Raw genomic sequence first — 22,398 nt, forward strand, 5'->3', positions numbered from 1 at the left:
TTACAACTGAGTGAGTTTATTTCAACAAAATAGCCTCTAAACCACCTTAAAATTAAGTTATCTTGTGTTTTAAAATTACAGGTTCACCCCAATAAATTGAAACGTAAATTTATTTCAACTGATTTTTTGGAAAGCTGAGTTATGCTTCTTTATCCCCGCCCTAGATCGATGGACAGTAACACCTTTAGAATTGAAATATTATTAAAACAAAGCATTTCTAACAACATAAAGTTGGCTGTGAGATCTTAAAAAGTTATTCTGTGATATAAGGAATTTAGAAAACAGATGAGAAACAGTCTGGGAAAGTGTTGAGGATTTCATTTGACCTCCATTAGATCTCAAACAAAGATGGGATGATGCTGCCCTGGTGTGTTTTCACCACTTAGTTATTGTATTTATTTACATTTAATACACTTGATTTTGAAATTGGGGCTGCACAGTGGCGCAGTTGGTAGAGCTGTTGCCTTGCAGCAAGAAGGTTCTGGGTTCAATTCCCAGCCCCGGTCTTTCTGCATGGAGTTTGCATGTTCTCCCTGTGCATGGTGGGTTTTCTCCAGGTACTCCAGTTTCCTCCCACAGTCCAAAAACATGACTGTCAGGTTAATTGGTCTCTCTAAATTGTCCCTAGGTGTGTGTGTGTGTGTGTGTGTGCATGGTTGTGTGTCCTGTGTGTCTCTGTGTTGCCCTGCAACAGACTGGTGACCTGCCCAGGTTGACCCCACCCCTCGCCTGGAACATTAGCTGGAGATGGGCACCAGCAACCCTCCCGACCCCACTGAGGGACAAGGGTGCAAGAAAATGGATGGATTTTGAAATTTTATCTCATTAAATTGATTTAAATCGAAAGATGTAACTTAGCATGATTATCAACTTGTTGATTTAAAAAAAAAATCTAACAAAGTACTTAAAAGTCAGATAAAGCAGCATGTGTACCTTATACCATGTGGACAAAAATCTATCTGAATAAAACGTAGTGTTTACTGTGACCACAGATAGTGCCGCTGTTTTGCCTGTAGAGGGCAGTATTGTGTTGTGCCAGCGGTAACTCCGGTGTCCATCCATTGTCACCATTTGGCTGCTCCTGTCAGAGCTCAGCTGAAGCTGTGATCAGTTCCTTAAGGCTCAGTCTCTCACAAACTAAATGCTCATGTTTGTTTGAAAAATTACTAACTTTATCTTTAGCAATAATTGCAAATAACCAGAAAGAACTTTCAATGACTTCATGTACAAGTACAGATTCTCAGTTTATGTTATCAAAGTCTAATCAGCTGTCATGTTGCCAAAATGTTTGTATCCAGTGAGTTTGGTAGAAAGAATGAGCCTCTAAATTACTTTTAAAAACATAAAGAAGGACCCGGAAGTATTTTTGGTGTTGAAACAGTGAGACTTTGGCCTCTGATGATGCTGACCTAATGAAAAGTGACACGTCCAGCTGAGACACAATAACCTGACAAGAAGAGCGACAATGAAGCGGAATGCTTTATAAACACATCCAGACATGTTGACATCATTGCCTCTGAGCTGGTTGCTTTGGAAACAAGAACTGAAAAGGAACCTAACAATAGGGGGTCAGAGGTCAGCGGGCTATAACGTAAGAGTGCAAAGGCATCATGGGAGAAAAGACATTTGCAAGAGAATAGGTCATCACTTTGGAGATCTGAATGTGTAAGTTTCTTTCCTGTGTTCTTAAAATTTTAGATGTCAAAATGTAGTGCCTTCCAACATAATTTATATTTTTTCATATTTTGTTTAAAATAGCTTGGTATCCATTTGCATTAACTCCCGATACTTTGTAGAGTCACATTTTGTTCTAGAACATCAACACATCTCAAAACTCAACTTTTTTCAGTTCATGTTTTCAGAAAGGCGAAGGCTCAGTCAGGTTTGATGAAGAATGTCTTTACACAACAATTCTCAACTTTTAGCACAGCTTCTCAGTTGGATTTAAGTTTAGACTCTGATCGCTGTCCATTGGGTGAATCTCCATCCCAGCCTCTGTCCTCTCAGCAGTGTCCTGCATTTAGCTCATTTCATCTCCCCTTTAGCTCAGACTGCTTCCAGCATGTTGCAGCCACCACCGTGTTTCACCATTGCAATGGTGTGTTCAGGGAGATTTGCGGTGTTTGTTTTCCACAACAGATAATGTTTTACACATAGCCCAAAAAGTAAAACATTGGGCTGAATACAAAGGCATGTCAAGCTTCTCAAATTTGAAAGCCATGTATTGTATTCCTTTCATTTCAACAATGTTTTGTTTTTCAGTCTCCTTACATTCAGTTAAAAGCACATTGAAGTTTGTGAATGTAATGAGACCAAATGCAAGTCAGTGTATTAATGTCTACTTGCTTTCACTACTGTTGTTTTGTTGCAAGCTCAGCAACCTCTTGAGTTCCTCCTCGTGTGACGTCACACAGCCTGAGGTTTATGGGAGCTGGGAGTGTTTGGAGGAATAATAAACACCCTCAGACATTCAGCCGTAGCAGTTCTCTGGTGTCTGCTCATCTGACCCAGACCCAGGTGTCTGTTAAGTGTCTATTAACACATGCTGTCCAGGGCGGCTCCTGTGTTTAACAAGAAGCAGTGAACTGAGGTGTCAGGCGCTGCATACAGACAAAGCATTGACGAAGAAGTTTATATGCTCCTCAAAGACCCGAGCAGCTCACTTCAGTTACGCCTCAGCCTGACACAAACGGCTGCAGCAGCTGGAAGTGAACGTACCTGAGGCTGGCTGAAATGTTGCCCTCACACACCTGGAAAACAGCAACACTTACGTGAGGATGCTGTTTTCGTCCACACACACAGTGTTCACCTGGATCCTGGACTTTCTCTTTAACAAACCCCAGAATGTCAAGATGGGAAAGTACATTTCCTCCACTCTCACTCTGAACACAGAAACACCACAGGGTTGTGTTCTTCACCCTCTCCTCTACTCTCTGTACTCATGACTGCTCTCCTAACACAATCATAAAATTAGCTGACAACACAACCGTTGTAGGACTAATTAAAGACAACAATGCCTGTGGGGAGGCGGTTCAGCACCTGAAATCATGGTGTGATAATAGCAACCTGGACTTAAATACAGGATAATAGCTGACTTTTGCAGAATACAACTTTAATAAAACAAGTGGAAAGAGAGGAGAGGACAAGAAGAACCTCCAACAGGTGATGGGGACAGCAGAGTGGGTGATCGGGATCACATAACCCACTCTCAGAAACATTTACACAAACTTCAACAGGAGGCCAAGAGGATCATAAATGACCCTTTGAACCTTTTTCCCTCCAGGAGAAGCTGACCCTCCAGGTTGTGTTTTTATCCACAACCAGAAAGGAGCAACAACGAGCTCTGGTCCTGAGCATTAACTGTGACTTTGTATTTGTATTTTCTATGTACTTGTGTACTTTTGTGAGTGTCCTCAACATTCTTTTCCCTCTTGTAATGTATCATGCTGCCATTAGAAGAGCCAAACTGTTAATTTGTTTTTCTCTGGTTTGAATCAACATAATTCAAACCAGAACCAGAGAAATGACTCTTTGTGTTCCCCCTGAAAATAACACAAGTATTTCCAAAATGCAGGTTTTTTAATTAAAATTTGCACAAAAAGGAGCTCTTATTTACAGCTTTCTCAATAAATCTTTACTGTAAAAATGCGTCATTAGAGCCATCAACCCATTCTAATAATTCCTGAGCAACTTTCTTTTGTATGTTTCAACAGGTATTTTGATGATTCACCTTTGGTGATAAGTTTGGAGTTTTTGCGTTTGGAAGACCTCTTTGCCATCACCCTCATCACTAATCTCTGGTGTCATGAGGGAGTTCCGCAGGGCTCAGTTTTAGGCCCCTCCTCTTCACGCGACACCTGTTCCTTCTTGACAAATATGGGATCCCTGTTCATTGTAAAGGGGCGGAGTGTTTATCTAACAACAGGCTGCATTTATATGAATGACATTTTTCCAGCATGTTTCTCAGCTTAGCAGGTAACAAGTGGCTTAGTGGATGGGAAAAAATGAGTTCTGATGAAATTCCTGGTCGTCACTGTGACGTTGTGAAAATGTGTCTGTCATGAAAGGTTTATGTGAATCACAAGACAAGTTTTCCCAGTTTCAAAAAGTTTTTGTTGCCATACCAGGTGAGGTAGCAGGCAATATTTCTGTTTGCCGCTGTCTTGTCGACACTGGTGGAGTTTTATATTCAGGATGGCACTGAACTAAAGGGATGCTGCTCATTCATTTATTTAGTGAGGAATAATGAATTTAACAAGGCAGTAGATGAATCTGTGAATCAGACCCCATGCTATGCTTAAAGCACCACCAAGTCTTTTTCTTTTTTGCAGCGAGCTGAAATACTCCAGCTGAACAATAAATCCCCTCTCTCCATTTTCCTCCTCCTTTCCTCCTGTTTTCAGTAATCTGTGCTGGGTGAGGGGGTGTGTTACGGTAAGCCTGGGCCCCTTTCCTTGACATTGGTTGTAAATTGATAACAGGACTTGAAGAGTTGAGTCAACAAGCAAAACAATCTGGGCTGGAGAGTGAAACCCAGTGCTGCTGCCCCGGGCTGCTGGGAAGCATGCAGCACGGAAATCCTGCCCACTGCAACCGTCCCTCACTGAAAGATGTTTGTGTTGTAGAGAAACAGAAAAGCTGAGACGAATACCAAACACTTCAAAGATATTGGTGATTTATTAGCTGGAAATGGAAGGAAAGAGTAAAGTCACTGTAAGCAGTGTTAGCGGAGAGTTTATTGACATGGGAAATGACAATGTATGTGAAGCATGGGGTGTTAAGAAAAGAAAAGGGTGGAGACAAGCGAGGAAAACATTAAATGAGTCACTTCAGTTTATGAACGCAGCCAGCGCAGCTTGTTTTCAACTCTTTTATTCTCTCGCTCCACCTTTTCTTCACGTGTGCTTCACCTTTCCTAGCACTAAGCTCTTTTTGTCCCTGAAAACTTTTTTTAAAAATTCCTCAACAGACTGTCACTTTCTTCCATTGCCTCTAAATCCATGGGTTTACTTCATCCACAGCCTGAGCAGACCAATTTGCACAACTTTACAACGAGCTCCAGGCTGAAAAGCTGGCAAACACACAAAGACATAGCTTCTTCACATGGGGCCACCGCGGCGATGAAGGAGCGTTTTGTTGGGACACTACAAGCCTCTGCATGTGTGCATGCATAAATGGAAATGTCGACACAAATATTTAGCACTCACATCACAGCGGTGATAAAAGCATCAGTGCAAAGTGCTTGGATCTAACCCGTCCATTTGTCTTTCTCTTCTCCCGAATGAATATTCAAACACATGCAGAGCGAACAAATGAGGAGTTCAAAGTGGGTCACCAGATCTACGTATGCTGCTGTTTGCTACACGGCCTCACTTCCATAACCGAGTGAGCTTTTGCATAATGATTAATAGGTTAAAGAGGAAGTTTTACAGCTTTCACTTTGTAGACTTTACTCTATTTGCTCAAACGAGACAGCTGGGGGAAAATGAGGCGGCTGGTTGTTTGCACTCAGACGGACGTCTTAGCACTTCCAGAGAAAAGTGTTTGAAAAGCTTCTGGACGCTTTCAGTTTTATATTTAATGCGTGTTTGTTTGTGCAACGTCACAGGGAATAAAATACTGGACATTTCTATGAGTTTGAGTTATTTAGTAAACGAAAAGCAAATCATTTGTGTTTATTAACAGCAGATCCACTGAAAGGCCAAATAGTTGAGCCACAAGATAAGAGGCTTACAAAAGTATTCACATCTCATGACTTTTTCCTCAGTTTTGCTCATTGCAACCATGAACTTCAGTCTGGCTCTGTAGAGCATGTGACTAACGGCTGTCCGGTCAACAGATTCCCTCACCTGAGCGACTGATCTCATCAGCTCCTTGTCACAGCTGCTGCACACCTGATCGTCATCACCCGGATCCCCAGCTGCTGCCATATAAGGATGGATCTTCCCCCTGCACGGCGTCAGATTGTTGTGAAACCCTCAGCGTAGCCTCTCCTGTCCCCAATCCTGACCCTCTGGTTTTGGACCTCCTGGCTTTGAACCCCTGTCTGTCTGACCCTGAGTTCTGGAACCTGTTTTGACCTGGATTTGGACCCACTGGCTCTGACCCCCCTGTCTGTCTGACCCCGAGATCTGGAATTGCCTGACCCTGATTTGGATTCCCTGGTTCTGACCCCAGCCTGTCAGACCAAGAAATAGTTTATCTCCTAAATAAACACCTGTTTTTGTATTCGCTGTTCAGTCCCTGCGTCCATCAGTTCCTGAACGTGTCATTCCTCCAGAGTAACAGTTCAGTAGCTGAGCTCTCTGATGTCGTCTGAAGGTAAATGGTTGGGTTTTACTTTGGGGTTTCAGAGTAAAGGGGCTGCATGGCACCCCACACTTTTTCAGATTGCTACTCACCAAAATAAAAGTTAAAAATCGTGTATATTTTTACTTCTGCTTCACAATATTTTTTTTATAAACCTAACACTACATTGATGTTTGTAGTTGTGGTGTAGCTAAATGCGATCTGGGGTATAAATATGGGTGCAAGTTTCTCTTGTATTTATTGAGTAGCAACTCAAATAAAACCTTTATTTCACAAAGTAAAGTAAAGTTTTTTTTTTTGTCCGTTTATTTTTTTTACGTAGATGAACACAGAGAAAACAAGGATATTATCCCCCACAGCTGGAACTGTTTCTCTGTATCTCTTGTAGCAGATTTCGCGGTTGGCGACAGAAAAATAATGCAGCTTCCTCCTATCATCTCTACTTTAAAGTATATGATGTCACTGCTCACCCTGAGGCAACGTTCACTGATACACCTCCTTTCATTGAGCTGGCAGGGTTGACAATGTCAGGCATGCTGGACTTGAATCACGTATTCTTGCAGTTTTTTTTAAACCTCTCTCCCCTTTTTTTCTTCTCTGGTTGTTTTCTGAATATTTCAGGAAATGTCAGTGCAGGGGAGGGAGGGACTTCAGCAACTCCGCTTCAATGAAAAGCGTCTCTTTTGTGAAGCATGAATAAGGAACTTTAGATTCTTAGCCAAGAAAAGAAGCATGTCCAAAACTCTACAGGCAAAAATCCATACGCCCAGGTTTTTGCAACAAATTTGCGTTTCATGCAGCTTAAATTAAAACAGAAACTCAGTGTTGATGAACAATGTTTATTCTCCGAGTTTTTAATTCCTTCACTTTATTCATTCAAATTCCTGCAGCTCACATCGTGAGAGAGGCTTCTGCTTATCCATGGCGACCGCTCTTGAAGCTCTGAGGAGTTTGCATAGAAATGAGAGGTATTTAATGAAAGGGACAACCTTGCTTGTTCCACTGCGCCAGAAAGTTTCCCCACGTGATTCCCCAGAGATCCCTCCCTCCCTCCTTCCCTCCCGGAACGCGCAGAAGGATCTCAAGGCGCACACATCTGCTGAGTGGAGCGTACGTCCAGTCCGACCTCAGCTCCGACTTTAGGTGACTTTCCTGTGTGAAACCGGTTCTTTGAAGGACTACACATTTTTCGAGCTTGTCTGTTTGAACGCAAGCGAAGCAAACAGAGTCCACGTCTTCTTCAAATGGGAATTACATGCGCGCGTAAAACTTTGGCACACTATTTCGCTCGGTGAATTTCGGAGCCCCTTTCTTTCTAGAATCATGCCGGAGCGAATAAGTATTTCGGATTTTGTCGAGCTGACAAACGAGGATTTGTCTTCGCCCGGGACTTCCAGCTTCCAGTCCAAGATGAGCGACTGCAAGAACACCGTGTCAGCCGTGGAAGAGGTAGGAACAATGGTGCGGTGGGAGGCGGTTCACCTCCGTGTTGTCTGTTTACCTGCTCGGCTTTCTTAGCGGTGCCGCTGCAGGTAATGGGCCGAACACACTCACCTGTGGACGGATTTCTGAAACGCCTTCAACATTCATTCCCACTTCAAATTTCTGATCGGTTTCATCTTCCATAAACGGGTGTAATAAGTTAGTGATCCATTCCAGAGGGAAAGCAGTGGCGTCACCAGGAGGGGGGCATTAGGGCATTTTAAATTTGCTGCTCCTCTTCTTCAGGTAAATGCATCATATTTTTATTTGTATGAATTTAAGAGAAAACAAATATGAACAGAGAGAGACTTTTCTAAACTTATTTTTTAATGTTTGTGTCATTTTAAGTCATTTCATAATATTACCACTTAGAGATTTTCCTCTATATGTTTTTAAGGCCGATACAGATTACTTTGACAAGACTATATATCCGATCTCCGATATATGTTGTTGATTTTTTTATTTTGGATGAATCTTGAAGCCAAGGTTGCTTTTTCTTCCTCAGGTTGTATTATAAAAATAAATCAACTATCAGGATAAATAAAAATCAATCAATTAAAAATCAATCAATTAAAATAAGTGACAGTAAATAAAAAAATGATAAACACAGAATATAGAAAATATAACTAAATTAAATGTCACACCAAATTAAAAAATGCAGTAAAAATACTGAATGTGGGAAATATAATTGAAAAAGAAAATTAATGAAAAAAGAAAAATATTGAATGCATTTGAAGCCTTTACCTTTTTACTCTCCCATATTTGAATCCATCCCAGTCATTTACTGCTGTCAGAAACATATATGCAATAATTATTATTGTAAATTTTAAACAAACAAAGTAAAACAGAATGTTAGAATGAATTGCTCCACGGTCTGATTTGGAAGTAAAGTCAACCACATCTTAATTTAACCTCTTCTGTTAGTTTACAGACAAATGTTATAACAACACTGCATGTCACCCTCTGACTGTAAACCAGACTAAACATAACAGAACGACTTTAAAACATTTTACTGTTGGGGTAGAGGCTGCTGGATGCTGAGACCTGCAGTCAGAACTTATTTGGAAATAACTTTATAGATCTTATCCTTCCGTTCCTCTATTGCCTACATGTTTCTCCTGGCAGAGTCTGGAGGTGGGGGGGTGGTGCTTGTCACCAGCAGTTGGAGGGTGAGAGGCGGGAGATGCCCCCAACAGGTCACAAGTCCATCACAGTGCAACATCCCGGCAGACAGACACTCATACCCCATGGCAATTACTGGGAGCAATTCACAGGAATGTTTTTGGAAAGAGGCAAACAGCTGGAGAACCCAGAGAGAACCTGCACATGCATGGGGAGAACACCAAGGTCTATGCAGAAAGACCCAGGCAGGGATTTGAGCCCAGGACCTTCTTGCTGCAAGGCAGCCATGCTGCGAACAGTTCCACTCTGCAGCATAGAAATGCTAAGCAGAAAAACAACAACTGAAAGTAAATTGTAAGATAAAAAAAAGCTCCCCAGATTTTATTGTAAAATATTATTGTTTTTTTTAAACTTGCCAATAACATACATGACTCCATCATTTATTTGTACTGTCTGACATGCATCCTGCTTCTGCTATGGATCTTTGCAGAAGAAGAGTCACACTCTGTCATGCTGTTTATCTTTTAGTTTAACTTTGAAATGTGAAAAAAAACATGAAAATCAACATAAATTAGTTTTCTATCACAAAAACATTAGTTTAATACACCTTTAGGCTCTTTGACATGAGTGGAAACGACACGGATTCATATGTTCTGTCATCAAGACATGATATAGATGTCTGAGGGGTTGCATGAAAATCTGTTTGCTGAATAATAGTGCAGAAAGCCATATAACATAATACAATTAATAATAATTAGCAGCTGATGATGTGGCTTCATTTAGTAGACATATTAATTTCCACTTTACTTTTTGTAGAAGGTTGAGGTTACTTCTGAGCACTTCTTTAATTTCCAAGTCAGTTCTTGTTTTTGTCGCTGTAAAGATTTCCAAACAGCTGAGTTTGTCTTTCTAGTAAGAAGGGAAAAGGTGGGGGATCTTTCTTTCAGCCATCTGATGCAAATTGTGCAGAAACATGTGGGGGAAGGGCAGTACTACATCTCAGTTCAGTGTTTCCCCAACCCTTGTCCTCAAGGCTCACTGGCCTGCATGTTTTAAGTGTCTCCTTGCTTCAGCCCAGGTGATTTCAGTTGACAGGTGTTTGATGAACTGCGTTCAGCTGAAGGAGTCGTAATAAAGCAGGAAACATCTGAAACATGCAGGGCAGTGTGCCTCGAGGACCAGGGTTGGTTAAACACTGCCTTGGACGACAATCAGAATATTTTACTGTTCTTTAATTACTGGATGAATCAAAAACTCTCACCGTTTTGTCTTTCTAAGCACATTGATGCACTGTTTTAAGCTTAACAAATCTCAGACAAAGCTTTATGCTTTGATGACTAAATGAGGATAAACGTGTAAATCCTCAATTTATGTCAGATTTAAAACTGCTGTCTCTTACACAGAATATTTTTTCACTTTTGTGTGCCGAAAAGTTGTAAAAACTTTTTAAAAATGGACAGATCAGACTCAAAAGATACACATTTGATTTAAAACGTTGTGCATTTCGTAAACCGTATGAAGGAAAATCTTATTTTCAAATGCTAACTTTTAAAAACCTTGCTATTTTTAATAACAGAAACCAGGCCATGCTGTTCTGCTTTGTTATTGCCTCTGCCTGTTCCCCACTGTTTTTCCACTCTTACATTGTTGAGGGAAAATGGGCTGAATGTTGGTTCTCTGTAGCATTCAGTGTGGACTGACTTGCATCATCAGGACAGTAAAAGTTACATAAACTAATGTTGCCTTTCAGGAATGAACTGGACGTCCTCGATCAAGCAGGGATCAGACAAACACTGGCCACATGTCGCAAAAAAGTGTCACCTGTTGACAGAGAGTTGAGCCTGTGGTTTTAATCATGCATGGCTGTGTTTGTCCTAGTTGGGAAGCATGGTGGTGGTGAAGGCCAGCTTTTTGTTTTGTTTTGTATTTTTTGTTTGAACTGCAGGGCTGGCTTCAGGCTTGTTTGAGGTCTCTGTGTGCAATTCTGTTTATTTGAAATGTCTCCTCCCAAAAATCCTCGGGCAAAGGAGGAAACGGAGAGAGAAGTTGCCATGAATCCTGCCAGAAAACAAATAATTCAAGTGTGCACATACACACACACACACACAAGCCCATCCGATCACAAGACATTATAGATCATTGGGGATCTCATGAGTCACCCAGACTTTTTTTTGTTTTGTAAAAAGAGGATTTTTAATTTGTGTAGAAAATGAATTCATGTCAAGCAAAACTCCCTAAAATAATGCATACAGTGCAGATATTCTAATAGGACTGAAGACATTTTTAAGGTTTTCTTTCAGAGTTCTTTAGAACCATAACAATGAAGCAAAGCTGGACTGGAGAATCCAGTTTTTTGCAGCTGTCTGATGCATTATGCTTGTGTTTAGGTTCCTTATTTTATGGACATGATGTATTGGAAAATACATAACAGAAATAGCTCAGTGGGGAGAGTCATGCTGGAATCCAACATGTGTGCACACAGACACACAGATGTAAGGGCAACACACTTTTTATAACTGGATATGGGTATAATGTTTAGTCTGCCCAAGAAGCAGAAGCTTGATTGATGACGAGGGTGAATGTGTGGGCATGTTTGTGGTTTAGGGCACAGACGCTATTTAACCCCCCCCCCTCACACACACACACACACAAACAATCTGGCTGCTACTTATCTATCTTGATTAGAGGCAAAGACTCAGGGAGATCATATTAATAAAGAAAATATTGTTTTTTTCCTATAAAGAGATTGAAAAGTTTCTCTTGGGATTAAACTTCTGGCATAGAGTTCTGTATGTAATGTAGGAAATACAGGATCACATGCCAGCTACACGCAGAGTAGCTCTCAAGCAGACTTTGTAGCTTTTAAAGTTTAATCACATGAGACGGGCAGAGCTCCTTATCTGTTGCACAAAGGACTGGATTTCTGGTCAGCTTGACTTTTCTGATGCATGGAGGGAAAGCAGAGATGCACCAGTTGTGCAAACAGAGACTGGATTGACCAAATTTCCCTTGACAACTCATAGATTGAAATATATAAAGCAATTTCAGGTCATTGACTTCAATAAAACTAAAATCCCCCACGATTTTTGATGCACTTGTAGTTTTAATAAAGTCAGATAAAGGTTAAGGATATACACTTTATCTTTATTAGGTTTTATTCGTTTCCTTCAGAACAGTCTTAAATCTATGAAGTGTGTCAAAAAATATCTCCAAACTTTTGCACCACCAGTCTTAAAAGTTGATGCAGAACAAGATGGATCCATGTTTTTATGATGCATCTGAGTGACGATGGAAAAACGGACTAATTTTACCTGGAAACATTTTTCCTCCTTTCGTCATTGTTTGATAAGTCTGTGTGAATTGTTGCCTCAGTTTCCTTTTTCTTAACTGACAGAAATGACAACAGGCATGGTCATCTGCTGCTGTAGCAGGTCTTCTTCATGGTGTTGTGCTCGTATGTGTACTAGATAAATAACATTCTGCAAACCTTGGTTGTGAAAGGTTATTTGAGCTTTAGCTGAGTCTTTGTATCATCTTAAACCATCTCACAGCAGCAAGACATTTGCTATCCTCCAAACTCTATTCCTTGAGTATTTTCTATTTGTCCAGACCATTCTCCAGAGAAATGGTTATTTGAAATCCATGTAAATCAACAGCTTCTGAAATACTAGTCTGGCTCAAACACCTATGTCATGTTTAGTCTCATTTACGTCCCTGTCCTCTCTGTTCTGATGTTGAACCTCAGTATTCCATCTTTCCCATGTCTGGAGAGATAAATGTGATCAGTTGCTGCCATGTGATTGAACAGATTCACCTTGTGAGGTTTCTGGTGACAATGCAACGTTTCTTGGTGTCCAGCTCATGAAGCAAAGTAAGCTCAAATGAGGCAGCAGCTTTCACTAAAACTCTTTCCATTCTCCGACTGCGACTTTCCATAAATACACCCAACATTCGCCCTTTTTGATGAATAAATCAGGGAGAGTTCTTAACTACGAAGGGCAGGGCTGGGGAAACAACAACAACATGCAACAAGACATGGTCAAATATAAATTACTGTCTCTATTTGTGGTGCCTGCTGGGTGGAGCCTCAACACCAGCTTACTGCAACAAGTGGCCTGTGTGAGGAGAATAAACTAAATAAATAGGCTCAATCCTCATGGTTTGAACAAGGTTTACTGCTCATTTAGAGTGGAGCCAGGTAGCAACCTGCCTCTGGTCTGCTTCCAAGTACAGCCTAAACCTGAAAAGCTGCAAGTGACACAATTGCACTTGCATCATCTGGGGCTGTGAATGGCAAGCCAAGACAGTTATCTGGATAAAACCTGTCTGCCTTAGTCACACACTGTGAGAAGATCAGGCAGACACGGTTTCTCAAATGTCTCTCTGAACAATGCTCAAATTATCTTCCCAATATGTAGATTAGTCAGACAGTAGTCTGAGTAAATGTTGTTTCTGTGTGTTCCAGTGTCTGGAGATGGACAACTCAACTCTGCACAGGATGAAGAAGACGATTAAAGCAATACACACGTCTGGACTCGGTAAGCATCCATCACCATGGAGGAGGGGTTCCATGGTTCCATGGTCGTAGACGCTTCTTTGTGGCATTGATGGGGTGCAGCAACCCAGCATCAGTTTTACACAAACAGCAGCAAAGAATCACATCGTGGAACTAACACTTAGCAATGTTATTGTTTATGATTCACATAATCTTAAGATAATTGTAGTTGACACTCAAATATGTGACTTCCTTGGATTTTCCCCTTATAGACTTTAAACTGGATTTGAACTTGATCCCCAAAGACTTGGGTCTTGACTTTTATTTACATATCAAAGAGTTGATACTTGTCTTAGACTTGGTCCTCAAAACATGCAACTTGTCCTGGAGTTGTCCCTGGAAGATATGCAACCCATTTTGGACCTGTCCTTCAAAGACACATGACTTTGATTTGTCCCTCATGGTGCTGGGATTCAACTTCGACTTCCTACACAAAGACTTGAAAGATGATTTTAACTTCCATCTCAAGCATTTTAGACTTGACAAACCATCAAAAAGTGCAACTGAGTTTGGACTTGCCTCTTATCTATTATTGACTTTGCCCCTGACACAGTTAACATTTGTCTCAGAGTTTCCCCTTCAAGTCTTGAAAGTTGGCTTGGGGATGGAAAAAATAACTTCTCAGCAACTTTGGTAACATGTGGCTTCACAAGTGTGAATATTAGCAGCGGACAAGTTTGAAACTAAATCTAAAATAGTATTGTAAGAAGTTTCAGTCTTCATATAACAAGAAGAAGATGTCATGAAATAACATATAATTTGGCACCATTTTCCAAATTGTTATGGAAAAATTAAAGGTTGTGATTTACGTGTTTAGACGTAAGACCACTAAAACACTGCTTGACTACGGTACTCTTTCCAAAACAAGTTAAGCATGTCTACTTAGTAGCTTGTTTTGGGATAAATGTCAGCCTCTATTATTGCGAGATAAACAGCTCAGTGCCTTGGGAAGCCTCCACATATTTCATCTTACTGCGCCATAGGAGGATGTCAGGAAGCCAAAGTGGAACCGAGCTGTTTAGAGGACAGGGACAGATACCTGGTGTGCTTTCTGATGATTGTTTTTATATTAAAAAGAGGGAGAGTGGTTTAGAAGTGTCTGTGTGAAAGTAAATGGCAACAATCTGCTGCTCAGTTCAGTGACCTTGAAGTCCAGCAGCCCAGGTTGCTCTCCTACTGAGAGTGTGTCATGCAGACTGTCGTCAGCGTAATTCAGCAGAACTATGTCAGATGTGAGCACTTTCTCAAAAATGTTCAAAACAACTGAGTAACGCATTCAGAAAACCGTTTTCTCTGCTTAACATCCTGCTTCCTATTTCAATCATCCAACGTTTTTTTGATGCCAGAACCAGGCAGCTGCACTGAATTAGGCAACCCGATACAGTCAGCGGCTTTCCCGTATGTGCAGAGTAGAAGTCCATCATTACTTCCATCTTCTTCCTGTTTATCTAAGTAAGATCATATGGAGGAGTTCCGGTAATGTGATGATGGGAGGCCAATAGGAGGACTATTTATTACTTCTGCATAAATAGGATAAGTTGTGCAGCCTCCCCTCCCCCATGTGCAGGTCAGACGACCCCCTTACCTCGTCACACATGCAATAATACGTTGTGAGGTTCGCCTTCTTTTCATTCATATTGACTCTAAGTACACGTTTTCTTCCAGATTGCTGCGGTTTGTGACTCTGTGTGTGTTCTTGCAGACCAGTCAGTGTAGAGTTTCTCTAGTGGTATTTAACTTTTAAAGGTCGGCTGAAAAATCAGCCTCAGGCTTTTTGGTGATTCAGCTGTTTGCTTTCTGAGTTTCATGAATTTATTTATGAAAACAAAGTTTCTTGGCGTTTATGTTTGCCCTAATTTACCTATTTTATAATTCTCTATTGTTATGTTACGGTAAATGTTGACATCCTTTCTCTCTTTGGGTTAGTTAGAATAACTGAGGTGAAAGCCTGTTTCGCCCTAGCTGGTTTTTTTGTGTGTCAGTTTTCACACTCTGTTTATAGAAATTACGTCAGCTGACAGAGAGAACGTCATGTCTCCTACTTCACTGAGTGTGACAGGGAATGGAAACATGCTCCTGTAAAAAGCCTTTATTTTCAGCAATAAAACTATAAATGATGGTTTTATAGAGAGCGTACTTCATGAAAACATTTAACAAACTTTTAATACATTTTGCTGTATGTTCTTGCTTTTCGAGGAGAGAAAAGGTTTAACTTAAAAATCTGTGGTGACTTTTTTTATTGCTCCACCTTTTTATTGATGTTTTAGTGAAATTGCTTCGACAGAATCAAGTTTTAATTATTACTTTGAAATTTACACGTGAGGAATATGGAACATGTGCAATGCAGGTGGAAAATGTTCCAGGTCTCACAGTTGGAAACACCTTTGAGTTTGAATTGGGGAATGTCTGAAACAAAATGATGGAGGAAGTCAGCCAGTAAGAATTAGAAATCCTCCCACTCAAAAACTCCCACTTGATGGTTCAGGGTAAATCCTGGAGGTGCTTCCTCCCTACCAGATCTATAAAACTCAAGTAAAAAGCTTTTTCTTGTCTGTTTTCAACCAGCTTATGTATCTGTTTGGTTAATTACTGCTACAAAACCCAGAAACTTTTCCACTAATAACAAAATTATTCTTTTTTTTAACAGTTACTTTGTTTTCAATTAAACTTTTCTTTAAGATGAAACATTCTGGCAGACAGCATGAGCCAAACAGGTGCACATGTTGCTTTCCATCAAGTTATTTTAGCACCGTCTCAATCGGGAAATTTTAGATATAAAGTATGAGCTTATAAAGGCTGCTAAGAAATAACATACGCTTATATTAAAACATGGAGCTGCAGCAGTGTAAATAAAATGTCTCTTTCCTTTTTAGGCCTCTAACAAAATATCAAATTGATAAAAATGTAACATTTGTTTCGCTGAGTTGTTTTTCACATTGGACAAAAGAGACGAAGAGAATAATAACAGGATCATAAATGTCTCATGTAATTGTAAACAAACATTTGCCAATGACAAACCAATTTATGCTCATGAAGATTCAAGTCTTTAATCTGCATAAGGTCATGACCTCTGGTAAAGAGCCGTATAAACCGCAGAAACATGGATCTTTATGTGCTGCTGCTCTAATCTATTCCACATGTTTGTTAAAGTCTGTCTGCCATCATCAAGTTTTCTGAACTTGTAGTGCAAGTCTGAGTAATTTGTTTTTCTTTGTCTGGATCAATCTTCATGCTCTGCTTGTCTGTGGTTTTTTTTTTTTTTTTTTTTTTAGCACACGTGGAAAACAAAGAGCAGTACATTGAGGTGATGGAGAACTTGGGGAACAGCCACCTGAGTCAGGACAACAATGAAATCTCCACAGGCTTCCTGAACTTGGCCGTTTTCACCAGAGAGGTCACGTCCCTCTTCAAAAACCTGGTGAGGGGAAAAAAGTGCAAATGGGAACTTGATCTACAAAGACAATAGAGTGTTTAAGAAAGAAGACAAAACAGCGATGAAAAGAATGCTGTAACCTGAACACAAACGGTGTGAGAAGAAAGGGAGTTTTATTAGCTGCACCTTTTGCCTGCGACGGTCCAGAACCCTCCCACTGAACTCCCTCTGTCTCTGTGGTGTTGATAATTTATCCCAGGCCTGTGTGTGTGAGGCGTGAGTCAGCACCAGCACACATTCACCAAACCCCCTCCCCAAATTGTGTCAGTCAGGGCCTCTCAGTGGAGACAATACCTAACAGATGTTAAAAGTGGATCTGAATGATTAAAAATGAGTGATTTAAGGCATACATTGATCGTCTGTCCACAGTGTTTTCCTGTGTCAGATTAAACTTGTTATGAACTTGCTTGCCTCAGCTTCTGGAAACCACCCAAAGCTTTCCTTCTGGAGTCCAGGCTGCTGTGTCAACACAGCAAGCTTAGCCCTACAGTCAACTCTCGAAAGTGGCTGGACATTATTTAACTTGGGGAAGAGCAGTTCACCAGAAAAGCTACACAAGAAGCCTGTGCATAGTTACCTGGAGGTTGTAGATGTGTAGCTATGCTGTGAGCCAAACAAAAACCAACCCAAAAACAATTTGATTTACTTCCCTGACCGGAAACTGTGGCAGCTGGTTCATGAGCAGTGGCTCTCAAAGTGTCCACACCCCTTACAAAACACCAGGTTTTTGTGAAATACAAGTGATTAAAGGTATCCTCCTTTAAAATGACACACATGTTGTGTTGTTCAAATGTGTAACAAACTTGTTGGAAGAAAAATATAAAAGCTAGAATGACCAATTTGCTACACCAACAGGATTTAGTCTTCTTGGGTAAAAGTTTTTCAGCCTACACCTTGTAAAATGTGTCCAAACATGTTGGATGTAAAGTGGAACCAGTCTTTGTTTGATTTTAGATCTACTGTGGTGTTGCACCCCTCATCTTAAGCATTCTTGCAGAAGTTTGAAGGTTTTGGGTCTCTTGTGAATTTCATTCACCTTCTCCCCAAAAAGCAACCCCAGATTATAATAATTTGTTGCAAAATTTCCCTTTGCAATAGTTTACCAACATATTCTACTTGGTCTTAGACCCTTGTCCCTCAGTGGGGTCAGGAGGTGCTGGTGCCCATCTCCAGCTAACGTTCCGGGCGAGAGGCGGGGTCACCCTGGAAAGGTCGCCAGTCTGTCGCAGGGCAACGCAAAGACACACAGGACAAACAACCATGCACACACACTCACACCTAGGGACAATTTGGAGAGACCAATTAACCTAACAGTCATGTTTTTGGACTGTGGGAGGAAACCGGAGTACCCGGAGTACCTAGGGACAATTTGGAGAGACCAATTAACCTAACAGTCATGTTTTTGGACTGTGGGAGGAAACCGGAGTACCCGGAGAAAACCCACGCATGCACAGAGAGAACATGCAAACTCCATGCAGAAAGACCGGGGCCGGGAATCGAACCCAGAACCTTCTTGCTGCAAGGCAACAGCTCTACCAACTGCGCCACTGTGCAGCCCATTTTAGATATTTATATATTCCTTCATCTATTTTTTACATTTTTCCATTAAGCTGATTTGATTATTATTCAGTTGAGTTGTTCATATTAACCATGGAAAAATGCAGTTTCATTGTTGTCTCTGTAGTTTGTGACTGTAAAGTTCTCCCTGTTCGGTAACCTGTTTGTTGCTTTGTGATTCATTCAGTGCCAAAATATTGTGAACCTCCTAAATCTGAATTTAATTACAACCCACTCTTTACCGTTACCAAACCCCAAACTACCATCACAGTTGCATCACACGGATCCTCACATCGTTCATCGTGTGACTCACCAGTTCAAAATGAGTGCACCTCATTTTCTCGTTCCCAGAAATGCAGGCCTATTGGGAAATATAGTAAATATGCTGAGTGAATTTTTTGAGCATGTATAAGGGTGTGTGTGTGTGTGTGTGTGTGTGTGTGTGCGATGATCCATGTTTCTTTTGATTGGTGCCATGTGTGATGTTGTAAAGGAAACTTAAACTCTCTTTAGTCATTTGCTGTTTGATTTCATCTTTTAGGTCCAAAACCTCAACAACATCATGGCGTTTCCTCTGGAAAATGTGCTGAAGTCTGAACTCCGGGACGGCAGATTAGTGAGTATGAACACCATGACAAATGATGCAAAAACAACTTCTATAGTTTTTAAATGGCATTAGCAGCTACCAAGACATGAAGAGATTATAATATTACAGCTTTAAATTAATTGTAACATTTATTAATGGATTTATTATTCTGACTGTAGCTCTTTGAAAAATATTTTTATGCTGTCCAAAGTAATCCTTTCAGTCTCTAGTATGTGTTAAACAGCAACACATGAGGACTTTTTATTAAAATGATCTCAAATACAAATTTTAAATTTATTAATAATCCGAAAGAATCAGTTTCACTTGTTTTACTGAAATAATTCACTAGTAATATTCTAATGAGTAATATTCTTGTTTTTATTCTCAAATGGTAAAAAAACACATCAGTGAGTGACAAGATGCAGTTCTTTGGAAACGAATAATTAAATTCCTTTTAAAATATTTTACTGCCTAACTGCCATGACGTTTCATTCCTTTAGAGGACACTTGGATCGTTTGCAGTAAAGGATCCGCACATCTATAATCAACATGAGAAAAGCTCGGCCCTCTCTGATTGACTTAACATCAACACAGTGTAGGGTTGATATGTTTATTTTTAGTTTTTGATTAATTGGACAGCAAAAGATGCGAAAGGCAAAAGATGAAATTTTTGTTTTTGCAGAATTTGAACCAGGTGAAGCTAAAACTATTCCTTTTCAGGAGTTTTGGGGAAAACATATTTATAGACAAAGGTGTTTTTATCTTAAATTCAAAACAAATATATTCTTGTACAGCTTAGCTTAATTACAGCTCTGAGCATGTCGTTTTTTGTTCAGGAAATGTCATGTATCTGAGTCCGTTACTAAATTACTTCAAAAATTGATTCATCACAGTTAATCCGATTAATCATTTCAGCCCTAGTCTGCATCTTTTTAATCATACCAAAAATGTAAAGTTGATGCGTTTAGGGTGACATTATTTTTAAGAAAATGGTGTATGAAATGATATTAAGAAAAAGCATAATTTTATGATGCTAATATAATCAGAATGAGCTTTATTGGCAAAGATTTTGTGCACAAACAAACATTTTACTTTGGTTCACAGACATTAAGCTACAACTGCATAAACTTTACAGGAAATAAAATAACAGATAAAAACAGCAATTCATACATAGATATACGACTATGTATACCCATTATGACCATTTAGGAGGTTATTTATATATTATTACATAAGGACAATAAATATTCTAATCTGTACAGATTATGTAAGCCTGAGTAAAGCCTGGCTCTGCCTCAGTGTTGCTTTCACGTGTCTTGCTCAGTATTTTAGTCCTCTTGATTCACCGTGCCTACAAGCCAGTGAGTAACAGCAGACGAATGCTTAGGTAAGCTCCCGTCCTGCCCTGTCTCTGAACAGCTGACTCCATGACTGGACTTTGTTTCTCTGTCACTGTGGCGGATGGCAAATTGCCACAGAAATCCTGTTCAGCAAGGCGGCGCACAGGTTGACGTAGCAGAAGGAGTTACGGCTTGTTCTCAAACTATTCTCCTCTCTTACAGGAGCTGAAGAAACACATGGAGAAGAGTTGGAAGGATTATGACATAAAATTGTAATTACACTCGTCTTTTTGCTCTCACACTGCAACATTCTTGATATTTACTGAGAACAAACAGTTTGAATGAAAGACAAACTTTCAAACTTTGATCTGTCATATTGTGATTTGCTGTGCTTTATAGGAAAATGGAAGAAAAGCAATGCATATTTTATTATAAAGGTTTCTTTAATCTCTTATATTAAAAGAATGATAGTGTAACAGATTGCCTTCAAAAGGTTGTAAAAATGTCAAAATTTGGAGGAGCTGCACACATTCAAAGCTCAGGTGGGAGAATCTGTTGACTGGACAACGATCAGATGCTCCAGTCAGAGGAGAAAAGAGTTTGACCTTTTGGTCTAAATTCATTGAACATATCCCCCACCGGTGGAGGCAGCATCATGCTTTGGGATGCTTTTTTTCCCTAGGGACAGAGGAACTCGTCAAAGTTGAATATGAACAGAGCCGCATCCAGTGCAAACCTGAGACTGAGGCTAAGCTTGATCTACACGCAGGACAGAAACACAAACATACAGCCACAGGTTTAGATCTAGCATCGTTCATGTGTTAGAATGGGCTAGTTAAAGTCCAGACTAAATCCAAGCAAAGATTGATGTTCACAGAAGTTGTAAATCTTATCTGAGGGAATTTGAGCTATTTTGCAAAGGAGAATGGAAACATTTCAGTTTCTGGGTCTGTAAAGCTGGTAGAAAACCTGAAGTTTTAAACAGTCTGAATACAAATCCACTCCACAGCTCCTGGATCTTTATTTGCAATATAATAAAAACCATGCACCACTTTTTTTTTCCATTTTCACTACTCTGACCTCAGTCATTTAAAATCCCAGTGAAATATTGAAGTTGTGGGTTTAACTGGGGAAAATGTGACAAAGTTCAGTGACTATAAAACACATTTGAAAGCACATAATAATATGTCGTCCGTTTGGTTATTTCCCATTACTTTGCAATAAAATAAAGCTCAGCCACCTTAAAGCATGCAGCATCTCTGCTGTCGAATGTTTTCTGCTGATATAAACATGTTTTACTTTTTCTGGCTTTCCTTCCGCTTTTCAGATGAGCTGGTTTAAAAAGAACCACTCTTTTACACGATGACACAACAACGTCTCTTCAGAAAATAGCCTTTTAAACACGTGACAGTGGTAAATGATTAAGAATGATCCTCTATTTTTGTTGCCTCAAATTCTGCTTTCCTCTTCCCTTTTTCAGAGGGAAGCTGGAGAAGGAACGAAGGGAGAAGACGCGGCAGCTGGGGGTGAGCAGGAGAGACGGATCGGACGGAGGGGAGGACATGGAGAGGGAGAGGAGGATTTTCCAGCTGCAGATGTGTGAGGTGAGAGAAGGCAGGGATCAGGGCCAGTTCAAACATTAAAACCTGGACTCTTGCTTTACCTGTGGTGGCTTTTATTTATTTTTACACTGGTGGTCCGCTTTGTGGGTTGCGTTTTCCATCTGGCATTGACATTTTCCTTTCTCAGGAGTTATGTGGTACTTTGTTTTGGCCCATCAGATAAAACCCCAACAATTCAGGTTTGTGGCTGCAAAGCAACAAAATGTGAAAAGGTTTGAGATGTGAACACTTTTCAAAGATGCTGTGGGGCACATCGCTATAAACGAACCAGCTGGTGTCCTGCTGGTTTTCTCCCAGCACTTAGAACCTCATCGGAGGAAACGGTGGGCTGCCTGCTGCAAGGAACAATTAATTAACTAGCAAACAGAAAGCAAAAAATAATTGTTAAATCT

The 22,398-nt window shown here is 40.3% G+C and overlaps 1 protein-coding gene across 1 annotated transcript in view; it reads left to right on the top strand.

The window, feature by feature from the left end:
• The first annotated feature begins 7,352 nt into the window (after window positions 1–7,352).
• asap3 (ArfGAP with SH3 domain, ankyrin repeat and PH domain 3) overlaps window positions 7,353–22,398 on the top strand; it is a 33,453-nt gene continuing 18,407 nt past the window's right edge. Inside the window, exons 1-6 of the mRNA XM_008399953.3 lie at window positions 7,353–7,758; window positions 13,379–13,451; window positions 16,741–16,886; window positions 19,000–19,074; window positions 20,607–20,656; window positions 21,865–21,988. Of these exons, the coding sequence (XP_008398175.1) occupies window positions 7,633–7,758; window positions 13,379–13,451; window positions 16,741–16,886; window positions 19,000–19,074; window positions 20,607–20,656; window positions 21,865–21,988 (594 nt within the window). The 5' untranslated portion in view covers window positions 7,353–7,632. The remainder of the gene's footprint in view (window positions 7,759–13,378; window positions 13,452–16,740; window positions 16,887–18,999; window positions 19,075–20,606; window positions 20,657–21,864; window positions 21,989–22,398) is intronic.

The sequence above is a fragment of the Poecilia reticulata genome, chromosome 22, assembly GCF_904066995.2.
Source record: "Poecilia reticulata chromosome 22, P_reticulata-male-v2, whole genome shotgun sequence".
Classification (NCBI taxonomy): Eukaryota; Metazoa; Chordata; class Actinopteri; order Cyprinodontiformes; family Poeciliidae; genus Poecilia; species Poecilia reticulata.